The 16,384-nt window shown below is 44.8% G+C and overlaps 1 protein-coding gene across 2 annotated transcripts in view; it reads right to left on the bottom strand.

Annotated features, from left to right (window-relative positions):
* Nucleotides 1–16,384, bottom strand: part of ASB2 (ankyrin repeat and SOCS box containing 2) — a 35,150-nt gene that overhangs the window by 11,723 nt on the left and 7,043 nt on the right. Inside the window, exons 3-7 of one of the 2 annotated variants that reach the window (XM_030004867.2) lie at nucleotides 15,240–15,344; nucleotides 9,884–10,050; nucleotides 9,070–9,225; nucleotides 6,864–7,109; nucleotides 4,423–4,594 (exon numbers count right to left, since the gene is read on the bottom strand). In XM_030004867.2, the coding sequence (XP_029860727.1) occupies nucleotides 4,423–4,594; nucleotides 6,864–7,109; nucleotides 9,070–9,225; nucleotides 9,884–10,050; nucleotides 15,240–15,344 (846 nt within the window). The remainder of the gene's footprint in view (nucleotides 1–4,422; nucleotides 4,595–6,863; nucleotides 7,110–9,069; nucleotides 9,226–9,883; nucleotides 10,051–15,239; nucleotides 15,345–16,384) is intronic. The other variant, XM_030004877.2, reaches the window with a different exon arrangement.

Below are 16,384 nucleotides of genomic sequence, written 5' to 3'. Positions count from 1 at the left end.
GGCTGTATCTCCCCACCTCCATCGGGATTGCTTTATCGCTCAGCAGAGAAGGGTGCCAACACAAGGCATTGCCAGGCCTCGTGGGTCACAGCCACAGCAAGAGGCTTGAGACCAGAAAGGGGGTGAAACTGAACCTCCCTCTGCAGGACTAAGCTAGGAAAAACTACATATTCGGTTCCCAGGCCTCCCTGCCCCATTTTACAATTCAGTTATTACCCTGGTTTGATCCCCATCCTGGAGGCCCTCACTGTGTGGCTTTTGGCTGGGGCAAATCCATGGGGCTATCAACGTCCATTCCAGATCATGGGGAGCCAAAAAGACAATTAGGAAAGGGGAGAAAAAGAAAGAAAAATATTTTCCAGGCTGGTTTCCATGCTTTAGCCCAGGGAGAAAAAATGTACAGCCAAGTCCTAAACCCCAGTAATCAGGGATTGCTAGTGGAAAGTGTGATGTAGCCTTAAATATAGCAACATAAATCAAGCTGCTTTTGTTATGTAATGTGAAGTTCAAATACATGATGTACAGGAGCCCCACAGTTGTAAATCCATGATCACTTTTTTGTCTCCATTGGTGTCATTGGAGTTGCATGACCAGCCCCGTGGGTTAAACCCTCATTTCCTGCTCATAAAGTTGGGTGGTTTAGCCAAGGCACTAGGTTGATTCTGTAAATGCAGACAAGTCACCTTAGGCTACTTCCAGAAAGAGACTGAGGACCATCCAACCTGAGTCTGCATACTGTCTCAGGAGATGCCCATGCTCCCTATATAATGCCTGTGGAGAGAGGGATATCTAAAAAGGAACTTGTGGGAGCCATCAAGCTAAGAACACCTTCTCCTCCTCTTCCTCCCATGCAGGCTCCTCTATTGAGCAGTCAACAGCTCTTCCTAACACACAAACATGCAAAGTTCAGTTTCCTACCATGTAGCATGTCTCCTTTAAAATGCTGTGTATCTTCAGCTTGACTGCAATGGCTGGTGCCAACACTGGGCCCTCAAACATGTATTTACATAATGAACTAAGCCAAATATTAGCTTTAGTCTCAGGAAAACCTTTGTCTGTGATGCACTGAATGATCCTGTGAAAGACTGAGCCTCCAACGCTCCTAGGAGCTGAAATAAGAGTTGAAGATGCATAACACTTTACAGGATTATGTTCCTATTTACATGATGGACTGTTGGTGTCTCCAAGTTACTTCTACATCTCATATTTAAACAAAAAGGCTTTTTAAATTATGTAAATATCTTGGGAAATTAAACGCTTTTTTTTTTTTTTTTCTCCAAGCAGCCTCACTAATCTTCCAGCACTGTGACGCTCACCAGGGAGCAGGAGGTTTGGGTGCTGGTGAGCTGGCAACTTCTCACCATTAACAAATGTTCTGTAAGAGCCATAATAACAAAAAGGGCACAGAGCATTGCAAGGACACCATGCCAAGTACCAGCATTAGTCATCCCATGATCAACTGTTTTGAAGATTTAAGGGTCTGTTTTGTTCTTTCTTCCAGCATATGTGCTTCAGCCAGCTCTTCACATCTGAGTTAAAGAGGCACTGCATCATTTCTGTCTGCGACGGGGACCTGAACCTCACCACAGGGGTGCCACACTGAGGCTCTGCATCGAAATGCTGCAGTGTCCCAGACCTCAGTACACTCCCTGTACCCCAGATTTATTTGGGGAGGAAAAGCAGGAAGCACCAAATTTGTATCAGAGTTTAATTTTGTAGCTTGAACTTGTCTCTCTTCCTCATCCTCCAAAGTGGGTTGGTTCAGTAATATGGTGGCTCCACATCTGCAGTCTTTCCTGTCTGTCTAGAGGGAGAAGGCAGCTCAAGTGAAGGCAGCCAGGACCAGACAAGCCAGACCACATCACGCGTCTGTCAAAGGGCTGAGCTTCACATACAGTTTGGAAATATTGCCGAGTTTCCCCTTATCCCTGGCACTTGCTTCTGTGATTTCTATTTGTTAGAAATTATATGGAGAAGGAGGCAGAGCATCCTTAGTATGAGTGTGCCAAGAGTTTAATGACTTGTATTTACTTAATAAATCTGCCCACACTACACAAAGTCTTCCCTTCTCAGCATCTCAGTTCCGAGGGGGAAGGAGTTAAATGACTGCTTGCAATTGTCTTACAGCTGATGAGATGACCCTTATGAATTTCAGGTCAGTATTGACAAGGTGTCATTTAAAATAAACAAACACCAAGCAACAAGAGTTGACAGTTGAGCCTTGGGACCACATTCTTGGCTTTTTGATGGTAGGGAGCCTTCGTGCTCTGGCAAAAAGTTGAAGCGTGGAATTCCTGCAGAATTACGTATTAAATCTGCAGGAATACAAAGAGAGGTCACCGTGAAGGGTGTTATTTTACTGAATACCAAAAGGAATAAGAATGATCAGCCAATTGGGCTAAAGCTTTGTCATTTACATAAATATTTATAAGATAAGATCTTTTTCTTTTTTCTTTCTTTTGCACCTAGTTTGCAGCAGTTGTGGACAAAATTTGTGCTCAGTCTTTTACAAGTGAAGCAACTCAGAGTTTGGACTGAATTCTGGTCTGAATGCTGCTGGGTGTTGGGAATAATAGATGTGAGATCTGAATCAGGCCCTTTCTTTCGTAACATGGGGATGGACTGCAGAGTTTCCATGTAAATTTCTGTTCAGGTTGGGGTGTGGAACTATTGAGGGGAGGAAAAGATTCAGAGAGCTGGTTCAGACTCTGTATGCAAATTGGACTCAGATCAACTTACTCTGCTTTCAGACAAACTTTTCTGAAAGTGAGCAACTGGAGCTGGGTTCTGTCTCTGGCACATTTCTCATTAAATGTGTTTGTTTTCAAGAAAATATCTTTGTAATTCAAACCCCAGAGAAAATTTTGAATCGTGCCTGCATTAGTCTATGTGGGGTATTCATGTACTTGCCATAAGCTTATAAGCCCATTACATAAACTCACACTGGGCTGTCCTCTAGAGCACACAGCTTGCACAAAGAAGCAGGGCTACTCCAGCTACAGAAAATTAATATCCTCAGGTCTATCAAAGTGGTTTGAGAAGCTTAATTGGGATTCCCAAGCAGACCTAAACACTAGGATAAAAGATGCTATGGAAAGGTGTAGTGCTGTCAAGTTTTCATTCCTCAGACACTGTGAAATATATAAGAATCTGCTCTAGCAGTTATCTGTAAAGATATAGCTTTACTATCCAGAAACAGTCTTTGCAGTTGGATATACTCTCTCCTTTGACTATTGCTGGAAGGGATTTTGTTAGAAACTGTGACAGTCAGAAGAGTTCATTACGGTCAACAAAAGGGTCTGTCACTGCAAGGTGTGACTGTGTTTTGCAAAAATAGCTGTGGGCCATTCACCCTTCCAGCAGCAAGGGGTTAAAGGCAGGATATAAAACTTGCCCTAGGATCAGAAATAAATGCTAAGGAGTTCAGGCTCAGAAGCTTGCTGCAATGTCCCAGGTCTTGAAAGAGCTAGGTAAACACTATACGACAGTGCAACAATCCCATCCCTAGACAGCATCTCTAAATTGATATCCTTTATCACAGGCTGCAGCGTTTCTCCCCCTCCTATAAACACCTCTACTTCAGAGCACTGTTAAATCTACCCAATTCCTGATTATTTTTTTCATTAGTTACTTTTCTCACTGTTTAAAGAATGTGCTCAGCTCTATCCCAAACACATTTCATTTCAGAAACAAACCACTGGATCTTTTTATGCATATGTCTGTTACATTTAAGAGTCATTTAATCACTCACTAATAAAGTATATTTTCCAGACCTTGAGTAATTCTTGTACTTCTTTTCTGAAGCCTTTCCAATTTCCTGAAAGGTTTCTGAAAGGGAGGATACCAGAACTGGACACCATATTCTAGCAACAATCTCACTAATGCCCTAGAGATTCACTTAACCACTTCCCGCTGTCAGCATCTGAATTATTGTTAATAAAACCTGAACACACCAGAGATGAATGCAGCATGTTCTGCTTGTGCAAAAGAATTACAATGGGCTCATGTAGGAAAATGATTGCAAAGTAGGCTGCAATAGCTATTGGGGACTAAGCCCCCCCCCACCAACACACACACACACGCTTTTTTATTCCATCTCAAGCATGTTTTGTGGAGCTCAGTTCAATCTGCTTCCAAGATACATGAGGTTATTTAGCTGTAATAGGTGATATTTTAGCAAAGCTAAAGGAATCTTGCACCCTACATTCCTGCTCACCCCATCCCATCACATCCCAACCCGCAAACACACTCTTCAGTTCAGAATTTCCAACCCGAGCTCTGCAAGTGGAAAGCCCAGTTCTCAGCTGGCAGCTCCCTTGATCACAGTGCTCAGAATTAGATCTGGGACATTACATTCTCCTTTTCATAAGGACTTTGGATTCTTGTCTAAAAGATGAAACTATGAAATTAACTAAAACTTACTCGCATATCCCTTTTTTGGCTGCTATGTGAAGAGGTAACAGGCCATCCTTATTGGCCTTGTTAGCATCTGCTCCTTGGGACAAAAGAAACTCCACAATAGGTACATGTCCATTCTTACAGGCTTCATAAAGAGCAGAGGCCTTATCACTGGCTTGAGTATTTATATCAGCACCTAGGAAGGAAGAAAATCTTTGTAGCACCAGAAGGTTAAAATCAGATGGAAGGAACATACTTTGAATGAACATGTACATCTCCATGACACCGGAGCTACAAAATGTGCTGGATGGGAATGTGAATGAGGTCACAGAGGTCAAATAGTCATATCAGTTATATCCAGTTATATCATAGATTTCCACTGGCTTTTAATATGATGTGAATTTTATGAGGGAGAGTTTAATGTGGGTGGCAACCATTAGCTCCCAATCACGAATCCAGGCTCCATTCAGCTGTAGCTCAAAGGCAAAAAACTTTAAAATGTGTGGCTCTATATATAGCATGGCCTTTTCTTTAGACACAATAATTCCATTAGTATTTATGTGTTTACACTATGTATATACACTATTCCTGAGCAGGAGTTTGGACTAGATGATCTCAATAGGTGCTCTTCAAAATTCTATGGTTATGTATTTATGATATATGTTTACATTTATACATATTATTTATACTCTATATATTCACACTATAAGTACATTTATACTATTTATACTTTAATTTTAGTACATATCCAGGCTAAAATAGGACTCTATAACATGACATCTGCATGGTACCAAGCAACAATTCTAATCAGCTTTTATTTGGGCATGCCTTAGTCAATGAATATTTCATTTCAAAACTCAGCACCTGAAGCCATATCTCTTCACTTCATGAGGGTTCAAGTTAAGCTCCACGTGGTAAGTTTTACCCCCCAAAAAGATAAATATTATTAATAGGCTACTAGATTATTTGGGGCATTTTTCTTGAGCTCTAGTGTAGTTTAGCTTAATAAACAACATGGAAGAATAAACCAAGACCTCATACTTTTTGGCCACAAACAATTTGGAATCTTGCTTTTTCTGTGCTAGATATTTAAGGCCTGAAAGCCTGGGTTTCAACTGTAATGTACTGTGCCATGCTGTCCTCACGAAGGCTGCTCTATGTGTATTCTAAATGGGAATGACAATTCACTGGGGTTTTGCTTCTAAACTCCAATAAAGAAGCCAATCAGTCTCCCGTTTGATCATGAAAACTCCCTGCCAAAGAGAATATTTCCCTGTGCTCTCACCCCAAACTGAAACATCTGTGTTGTGTTTGGCCTTTTGAAGATGTTGTAGCTGGAAACATCAGGATAATTGCAGTGACAAAACATAACACAGGACTATGTTCCTAATGAAAAAGAAATGAGAAAGAAACCCTTTTTATGATGAGCATTGCTCATCATAAACAATGCAGTGATATCATTCCTGGGACTCTCAGAGGAGCTTTTCAGGGCTTGAAACAACTGGACAGTTTTATTGGATTTTCTCCTGTGTATTTTTCTCAAAATTAAACCTTAAGGAAATCCTAATATCTATTTAAGTTGAAACACAAATCACATTCTGGCTTAGTTTCTAAAATTGTAGGCACTATCATGGACTAACTGGTCATATAAAACTGACTTGACAATGCTAGCTGGACAGCCGAACACATCTTTGTTCCCCAACTCTCATATCTTTCTTAGCCATACTAACTGCTTCAGAAGTTTTTCTTATCTTCATCACTGTTTAGCTCTTGTTTCACAAGTGCAGGACCCAGCTCTTACCTACATTGAAGATATTAGCCCACAGTGAAAATAAAATATGCCTCAGAATAGTAGTAAACTATGTTGTGCTTATTGTAAAGCTGTTTTATATAAGCAGAGCAGTAAAAGGTAGGTTTAGTGTAAACTAGAATCAAATTTACTCTGTTTATATGTTTGAACATATACATGTGGGGAGACCGAGTCTGCTTCCCCTTGGTGTAAACCCATTGACTATACAATGGTACTTTATCTATTTTCAGCAGGATTCACTAGTAGAGGAGAGCTAACCTTGCCCATCACTGCACATGTTCATGAGCAGATGGGGTTGGCTAATATTCAACTTCTGCCATCTATTACCACCTACAGTTGTCTTTTATGACTGATTAGGCTACATGTGTGCAGCAATATGGGTTTTGGAAGCTGTCAGGCAATGCAATTAAAGCGCACTATATTACTTCCCAAAGTAGGCGACCATGAATGAATGCTGAAGAAGCGCATGTGTCTAGACCATGCTCTCTGAAAGACCCTACACAATTCAGACATCTGGAGAAACAGGGTTTCAGCACCTCTGCAGGCTAGGCCTTGTCTCCAGAGACAGAAAAACTGAGCCAGGGAGAATTAATGGGAACTTTGAAATATTAAGAATTAAATGAGTAAAGGCACGTAACGGCACAACTGTACTCACCACATTTGGCGAGGTATCGCAAAGCTTCCAACTGCCCACTCTCAGCTGCCACAAATAAAGAAGTGATCCCATAGGCGTTTGCAGACTCTATCTTGGCACCCCCTTTCACAAGGATATCAATAATCTCCAGGTCATTTCGGGAGACAGCCTCATGGAGAGCAGTCCATCCTCGATTGCAACGATGGTTGGTATCAGCATTGTACTGTACCAAGAGTCTCGCAGCCTCTGCATTCTTGCGCTCACAAGCTGTTTTGGAAAAAAAAGAAGTGATTAGGACATGCTTTTGAAAAGATCCTGAGTGTTGTGGTATCCATTTCATGTAGCATAAGGCAATATAATACAACTAGGCCACAGTGAGTAAGACCAAAGATCCATCTAAGTCAATACGAGGGCCAAGGCTGTTGCCAAATGACACCGTCTGGGGTTTGTAAAGAATGTGGCAGTGAAGCCAGTCTTCAACGGGGGCCTGGAGGAGGCTAAGTGTCCTGTGCAGGACTTGTGCAAAGCCTGGTACGGAAGGGAATCCAGCCCAGCACATTGTGCCAACTGGACACCACACTGACACAGGGAGATGACAAGGTGCGGGAGATAATTTATGAACAACAAACATGTTACAGAAATCACGTGACCTGAACACTTTCTTTCCAACTTCTGTGCAAACTGGCTCTGTATCTTACTGCCCTGGACTGCAGATAAAGCTCTCTATAGACAAGAAAATAAAAAAGCTCAAACTGCCAGTGGCCAGAAAAAGATCCTTAGAAAACAACAATGGTGTGAGTCAGTAGCACTTTCTCAGCCTGCAACAATTTATAGTTCAGGACCATCCTGAGATAAAGATATTTTCTTGATAATTAATAGTATTTTGTTGATTTTTACTCTACCAATTTGTCCCATTGCTTTTTGAATCCCAAATCATGATGCTTCTTACACACCTTTACAGTGGGACACCAAAACAAAGGTACCTACAATATTTACATTTACCAACCCCAATTAGCATTGGTTATACAATGTACAGAAAGAAAGGCCAGCACATTCCACAGCAATTGTTTTTTTTCTTTGAAATAATAGTGTCTTTTTTTCACAGAGGTTCCGCCTTTTGGTTTTGATTCTTCCCTTGGAATATCTCCATGGCTTCCTCTCCCACACACAGGGGTCACTCACGTGTACTGAAAGCAACTATGTGATTAGACACTTCCTTAATTACCTATGCATAGCATGCATAGAGTTTAATTTGCTTACATACTAGGGATAACGGATTTGTTACGATAATTTTTTCAGTCTTTTTTTGTTGGAGGATAGACCAGAAGATTTTGCATCAAGACTAGAACATTCTTAATAACAGTTTTTCTCTGGCTAAAGTGTGCTTTCATATTGTTGTTGTTATTATTATTACTAAGAGCACTACTAGTACCACCACTACTGTGTGTTTAATGCACAGTTGAACAGCTTTCCTTTAGCAGACTATAAGCCAGAATTGTAAAATGAAAGTATTTTAAAACTTGGAGGCAAGATTACTGTTTTAGCCAGTAATATGCGCTTTTTAATGTTTTAGAGTGCTAAAAATAGTCATGGCAGGAGCAGTCAGTCAAAGGGGGATGGAGATGAAGGTTTGAGAGATCATCTCCTTCTCTGAATCTTTCATGGGCATAATGCTGTTCTGCCAAAGAAAGTGTTCTCTGTGACCAGCAGCAACGTAGTATGTCCATGTTAAACACTTTACCTACCTCACTGAATTGGTTATAACTTTATGCATCTCCCATAGCACACAGGCCCATAGCCTGGCCTGGCCCAGACAGTATATGAATCACTGGCATGTCTACAGTTATGGTACTTCCACATCTAACAGGTCCTACTTAGGTCCTACTGTTTAGAAAAGCACACATATTCCTGTCCTATCCAGATTTCCGTAAGTTTGGGACATTGTGCAGACACCCTGTGCTAAGGGCCCCACTAGGCATCACGCACCCCACCCTCAGCACTGCATCGCAGCCTGCACCCTGCAGGGCAGCCACTAATCCTGACTCTGATGTGGATGAGAAGAGAGGCCGTGGCACGGCAGGTCAGGCAGAGGAGACAGAGAACTACTGGAGGGAGGTAGAAAATGAGAGCCAACTGCTGAGTTTCAGGCCCGCATCACAAGCGATCCTGCTGCGCTGCCTTGGTGGTGCCAGAAGAGCTCAGCACCCCTGGAAAAGCAGCCACTCACCTTTGTAGAGCGGCGTTTCTCTGGCCTTGTTGGAGATGTCAGGCTCAGCCCCAGCCTGCAGCAGGGTGAGCAGGCAGTCCAGGTTGCCCCGGCTGGTGGCCAGGTAGAGAGCCGTCTCCTCATTGAGGGTGCGCTGGTCGATTGTGCCGGGGTACGCTGTGAAGAAACGGCAAGCCCAAAGTCATTATGACGTGTAGCGCACAAGTATCTGCAGCATCATCACCTTTTAAAATCTTGGGAGTTTTAAGTAAGTTTTTGTTGTTTATTTCTTTTCTTTTCTTTTTCCATGAGCAAAGTACTATAAAGTTACTATAACTCAGATTAAGGATCTAAATCACTCACTGGCTTAGATTAAAACATTCAGCTATGGCCGCTAGTGATGCAGAAAGTTGTTGAGTAACTGCTCTTCAGTAGCCGTCTGAAAACAAACTACAGCAGTTAACCACCTTCAGGCACCAGCAAAGAGGTGCTGGGCTGGATCTCCAGCTAGTGGGAAGTGGGGTAATTGCTGTCAGCTGTGGCAGCCGAGCAGCTCACAACAGCCGAGAGCTCAGCTACAAGGCTTTACTGTGAGAAATCCAGGGCTTGGCAAGATCTATCCAGGTAGCACTTTCTCCTGAAGATCCTAACTTTTAGAGGCCTCAGTCTGGAAAGCTGTTCTCAAAAAGAAGGTGAAATTAACCTACACTCAGAGGTTGGAAAAAAGGTTCACACACAGTCCCAGACCAGGATTGGGCTGCTGCTAATTCTGCTTTTTAGTTTATTCATATTATTCTTCTCCCTTCTGTAATTAGTTAGTTTTAACTTCACTGACCTTTTTGCAACAGACTCAGGCAACCCACTTGGCCATAGTACGCAGCTTCGTGGAGGGGTATCCAGCCATCCTTATTAGGTTCAGAAAGGTCTTTTCCTGATTTCATCATGTTGCATACTGCTTTTTCATCTCCATCCTTGATTGCTGCCACTACAGGGTCAAGCTCTCTTCAAAACAAGATTAAAACTTGATTACTGCTTCCTTCATTACTGAGAAGCTTTTGCAGCAACATCACTCTCTCATTTGGTCAAAATAGTGAACCCCTACAACGTATATAAGAAGTATTTGTGGCCCTAACATGTCTTGCTACAGGGCTTGTAGAGGTAAAATTTGTCTTCTCTAATTTGGCCATTCACAACAGATCAGAAGAATCATTGTCTGGAGGTGCTGAGCTCTCTCCTTGGAGTGTAAGGAAAGTGTAGGTGTGACTAATCTCTGACATAAACACTTATATTTTAGATATCTGGAGTTGGGGGAGACTAGCTCTACCCTTGCTCTGTACACTGCTCTGAGTGTCCATGTTTGTGATAATTACATTACCCTGCCATTTGCTGTATCATGTAGCAAGATGTTTCCATATGACATCTCTTAAATAAGATCAGCTTTGAAAAGAATTGCCCCTGTTCATCCCTGAAGAAAATTTTAAATTTGATTTGCAGGTGGCTTAGCCCTAAAGCAGAAATTCTCAATAAATCTTATTCTTGTATTTTAAAGACACTTCCTATTTCTTTTACACAAGCCTGTTTTCAGAAGTTAGCTGGCCCAGTTATGAAGAAGGGAGAACTCTGTTTAGACCGTGTGAACATTAGGGTATTGGTCTGAGCTCTCCTTTCTTCAGCCAAGGAGGATTAAAAAAAAAAATCCACCCACCCAAATGAAATTCTGAGCTGCCTTTCATGACGATGCCCCAGAGATCCCCAGCTGTTACTTCAGCATTAAGTACTCAAATTTTCAGAAATGATAACCACTTCAGACATTATAGACCTTCAAAAAGGTGTCTTTGGTGTCCCAGTAAGACATATTAGGTGCTAGACACTTCTGAAAATCTGGTCTTTAGAAGCCTGCTTGGGAGCAGACCCATTAGCTCTGCTGACAAGTCCACTCTTGCAAACCTCTTGGCCAAGTGAGCAGTTCCCCAAGTAACTGCAACAGTCGGGGGCCTCTGGAACCACAACCAGGACCTGGTGCCAAGCTGTGAAGTGGTTTGTGTTCTGATTCATTTGAACCCAGCAAACCACTGTCAGGCTCCACAGGGCCAAATAATTTGTAGGCTCAAGGAGCAAAAGGAATGAAAAAATAGTAGGGAGGGAGGGAGAGAATATTTTAAAGCCTCTTTGGAGTAGAAAGTCATTGAAATGTGTAGAATCACTGAGAAGTGTTAAAGTAGCATTTCAGTGTTTACCAGAGAAAACAAAAATAACACGAAAGTCACTTTTTTTTGGTGCTACCTAATTCTGAAGCTTTCAAGAAGAGGCTTGCCATGAAAATCTACAAAAAGCACAAAGTGTGCTCCATGCCACCCGCAAGTGAGACACGACGAGCAGCCTACAAGCGAGACCTGGTCTGACAAGCCTTCCCTTTGCCAGGCATGCATTCTGCCCAGTCCAGACAGCAACCCATTTCTCCAAGCTCTGTGAGAGCAACGGCAGAGCAGGGCCGACCCGGGCACACCAGTCCTCCTGCAGAGCAACAGCGAGAGCTGCTGTGGGACTCCCCGCACGGCAGGAGTCACGGTGCTGCCCGACGGTCAGCGTACCGCCGATGAGCAGTGCCCGCAGCAGGGCCTGCCTGCCTCCTGCCACCCCGGCGGAGACTGCCGACAGCGCGGCAGAAGCTGGGAGCTGGTACCCCGCAGCCGATGCAGGCAGGATCCTTGCCCGAGACGGACGGCGGCTCTGTGGATGGTGGTGTGCTGTGCACTCCAGCGCTAGCATCTGTTCGTGCTCCTGCTGAGCTGTGCTGAGAGAAGGCAGTCACTGCTTCCTTATTCTGAGGCACCAAAATGGCTAAGCTCCAGGACAGCAAACACCGCAAAGGCAGAAGCATTTTTCCAGTTCTAACGGGGACTTGCAAAAAATGAACGTGGGCTGTATTTTCAGAGACAGAGAACAAGAGGATGTTGAAAACAGGAGACTTTGTGGTTTGAACTAACTCTGAAGAGAAAATCTTGCAGCCTTGAAGGCGGACAGACTGGGGAGAAAGGTGCGTGTCTCAGAGAGACTATTAGCATCACCAGGGTAGGAATAAAACGTGTGATGAAGGTCACGCAGGGCAGTGACAATAGGAACAACCAGAAACTCTGGTTATGACAGAAAGTCGAAAATGCCACAACAGAGTGAGATCAGAGACAGAAAAACATGGGCAGCTCAGCACAGGAATCCTCAAAAAGCAGATCGTTGGTACAACCTCTGCATTTAGTGCAAGTTACAGGAGCAGCGCTGGATTTCCTTGCCTGGCAGGGGCTGGACAGTCCAACAGCCTGGAACCCACACAAGCATTATTAATTTCAGCTTGCCCGGAGGTACCCAATCTGTGCCATAAACACTGATATTAGCACTGAAAGAAAAGTCACCAAGCTGCTTCTCTGATGATAAACTCAGGGCCTGGAGAGGAACAGGTAAACACAACACCTGTGCCAAGGAATGGGAAAAGACACCATTTCACAGGTGAAAAAGTACTTAGTGCCACTTGCTCCTTCTCTATAGCTAGAAGCAGCGATCTCAAGACAGCAGAGTCATAAAAATAGCAACACTTGAATGGGTGGAGATATGGGGGACAAAGCCAGGCATTTTGCCTGAGGAGATAACAGCTAGAGCAGGCAGCTGCCTGCCTGGCCAAAGCCCACCCAGGAGGAATCGACTGATCTTCTGATAACTGCTGGACTGAGGTCCTAGGGACACTGCTGTATCTCCATACTATTTAGAGTACCTTGGGGACTAAACCTAAAATTGCTAGTTTTGTATAGATAATAGATTTTTAGATAGGCATTTGAAATTGAGCTTTTTGTTGAAGTCAGTTAACAGTAACAATTGGCATGTTTGGCTGGAAGAGGAGGAGGAGGAGGAGGTCGGGAATCTTTGTCTTTAAAAGCCTCTGGCACAAGGCTGCTGAAGCCATCTGTTGTTCTGTGCAAGGGTTCATGTTACACATGCAGGACTGCTCACTTTGACCTCAGGATTTGGGCACACAATAGAGTTACCAGCGCTTAATGAGTTACTGCGTGCCAGGTGGGCCACGGCAGGAGTCTGTGCATGGGGCTGGCACACAGCAAATGCAAGGTGAATCACATTAGCTGAGACCTCAGTGAAAGCAGAGGGTACCTTGGGTCTGTGGTAGGGTTAAAAATGTGTGAAGAATCAGTTACTATTCTGCTTAAGCCCTCAGATGTTGAATGAAGTGAACTTCTGTTGGGCTCCTTGACCTTAAATGATTCCTGAGTAAGATGAGGGGGTTTGCTGGACCAGGCTGTAGATGCTTTAGCCAAGCAAATTCCAGATCAGTACAGAAAGTTTAATGAATCTCCATGTGAAATCCTTGTTTTCTGCCTGGCTCGTAGTAGGCTGTTATAAAAAACCAACACATTCTGCTGCTTGGATTTCATCAGATACAGAAAAAACAAGTATTAAAACTATGGAGGAAGACTGAAGATCTGATGAAATCTTAACCTTATAGGCGAATCAAAAGAATTACTGCATTTCAAAGGCCAGTAGCCAATACAATAAATACTCATTGCAGATGAGATGAGATGGGGGGTCAATTCTGAGCGCTGGAGAAGAGGTTCAGTGGAACGCAGAAAGGTTCAGGAAGCTCCTTCTTTTCCTGGCAGCCTGGTGAGATGCAGGCAGCATGAAGGAAGAACATCTCCCCAGGTGAAGCCAACTATCATCCCTGCCTGGCTCTGAGACCTGGGCTATGAAACAGTCACGCATCATGCTCTCCTGTGGCTTCCCAGCCACCTTTTTGCTCTCACCTAGCAGCAGAGGAGGGCTAGCTTATCAGCCTTATCCCAACCTTCTTGTGGACTGAACTCTATTGAGCTAAGTGATGCAGAAGAAAAGCCTGTCCTCCAGTCATTGCACCCAGAGCAGCAGAGAGGCATGCAGCGTGTGCAGAGCACTTAATGAGAGGATGTGATTTCAGTGTGGCTAAGGGGAGCTGGCAGGTGACAGGAATGAGGGAGGCTTCATGTTTCAGCAGAAAGGTTTTCACAATATCAGGGGGTCCAATGTCAGTGGAGAGCCAGGGACAGAGCCTGGATCAAGCAGGGTGCAGGGTGAGGTGGGGGAGATTGTAGAGCTGGGTGAAGGATGAAAGGAAGAAGAGTGGTGGAGGGGTAGTCACTGCAACCATGCATGCAGGGAGGGACTTGTAAGGTGGATAAAACAAAGTAGATTTGAACTAGGTAGATAAAAAAGGCAGGGAAGAGTTTTCTGCAGGACAGAGAGAAGTGCTGCCTACAGCACTTTTCCTCTCTTCATCTGATAGGTAAAGGCAGGTACATGCATCTACTCTGCCCCGCAGAGGGCTGTAATAAACCCATCACGGTCCAGACATTTCCACTATGCACAGGCACTGGGGCAGGGCTTGGGCCACCCCCTTGCCTGTCTGCTTTCCTCATCCATGACTGTGTTGACCTAAGCTTAATTACGGTCTCTGCCGACAGCAAAACGTGGCCAGGAGGATCAAAGTCAGTCAAGCTGGTTTCCTCCTTGGGCAGGTAAGATGTGGTACGGCTCCCCAGCAGCCTTCCTCAGCGTGGCAAGACAGTGCAGGTATTGCTGGTAACAGGCACAGCATCTTGGGAGCATTTATAAAATATTTACTTTGAAGGAATGGACTTTCTCACCCTGTTTATATACTGCGATACAATGTTCGTTTTCCCCACTCTTCCCCAATATTGAACCGTGAACTCAATACCAATGCAGTTACTATCAGCATCTGCCTGCCTCATCTACTGTGTTGATAAGGGAGCCAGCATGTATAAATAAACCACAGTGCAGGCATCCCTTCCCTGCTGTCCTTGTCGCCTCAGAGCTACCAAATGACCCAGAGTCCCCAGGACATGAGCACTGGAGGGATGGAGAGGGATGAAGGGGGAGAAGAGAACAAGGCAGGTTTGAGGTGGGTCACCCACAAGAGCCTGGGCATGGTCTGGGGCAGCTGGCAAGTCACAAGTAAGAGCGGGAAGGCAGCAAGGGTGCAGTGCAGGTATCAGCAAGACCTCCTCCAGTTGAACACCACCATGTCCCCCCACCAGACACCATCGCCACCCAGAAGAGCTGGCTCGGGGGAGAGTGGGTAGCAAGGCTTGTTTTGACCGCGGGGGAAAGCGGGAGAGGGAGAGGGAGGCACTTACACGGACTGGGATGTGCTGAACAGGCTGCCGTCGTACCTTCGCCTGACCTGCCAGGCTGCCCCCGAGCTGGATGGCTGAGCACGGCCTCTCGGCTGGGCCGCCAATCTGGAGTGGCGATGACATGAATGAAATAAAGAGAAATACTCCGAATAGGAGAAACAGGTCATGTTGAGGCAGAAACAGAGACACACATCCACAGAGACGGAGCGAGGAAGCCTGCCGGTCAGGGCTTTGAATAAAAGCAGATGGCCACGGCTTGCTCTGCGCTGTATTCAGCTGCTCGCTCGGCTCGAGATTATTTTTGGCCCTCTGAGGAAGCGTCAGGGGATTCAAATGACCATATAAGACAACAGTGAGGTTAACCCTACCACCACCGCACAGGAAGCAGGCACAAGGAGAGATGAGGCGACATTCATCACCGCCGAAGTGCTACGCAAGCAGGTCGGCGGCGGGGGTGGAGGAAGACCCAGGGCCCCCGGGTGCCGGCTCCGTTTCCAGCTCGGCTCTCCCAGGTGGCAGAAGAGTTCAGCAATGCTACAGATCTGGAGCTACAAGCTGCAAAGGTTTCCCTCCAGTGGGAGGTCAAAAGCTGCTGGGCTGAGGCAAAGGCAGGACAGGTTAATGCACAGAGCTGCAGATGCTGCCTTTTGCCAAAATAGCAGCTGTCAAAGGATCCCCGAGGAGGACAGGACCAAGCGGCCAGGGGAGCCCTTATTCTCCCCTGCATCATGTCCCCGCGGCAGAGCTGACAGTACAAGTGCACAGTAATGACACCGAGAAGACGCGACCTTTGGTGGGAGCAGGACTGCCTGCTGTACGGCATCCTGATTCCGCAGCTATGAAACACGCTTACTGCTCATCAAATTTTCCCCAGTTTCCCAGCCTTGGAAACCAAACAATCACCGGTGGTAATGAGTGAGGCATCAGAGGATGGTGGAGTTATGAGAAAGAAGGAGGAACAAAACTTCAGCTACTCCCAGCTTATTAAAAAAAAAGCTAGTTTAAAAGAGTACTTTTCCTTGGGTTTGGGGTGACTTTGTAAGCTCTTCCCTCCCCCCTTGAGAAATCTGCCTTTTAAAAATGAAAGGAGAACAATGTCCGGGTTTGAAACTGTGAGTGGGTCTCTGTAACCCACAGCCCAGCAT

Source organism: Aquila chrysaetos, chromosome 2 (assembly GCF_900496995.4).
Source record: "Aquila chrysaetos chrysaetos chromosome 2, bAquChr1.4, whole genome shotgun sequence".
NCBI lineage: Eukaryota > Metazoa > Chordata > Aves > Accipitriformes > Accipitridae > Aquila > Aquila chrysaetos.
Note: the sequence above shows the minus strand (reverse complement) of the source record. Positions and strands in the feature narration are given on the sequence as shown.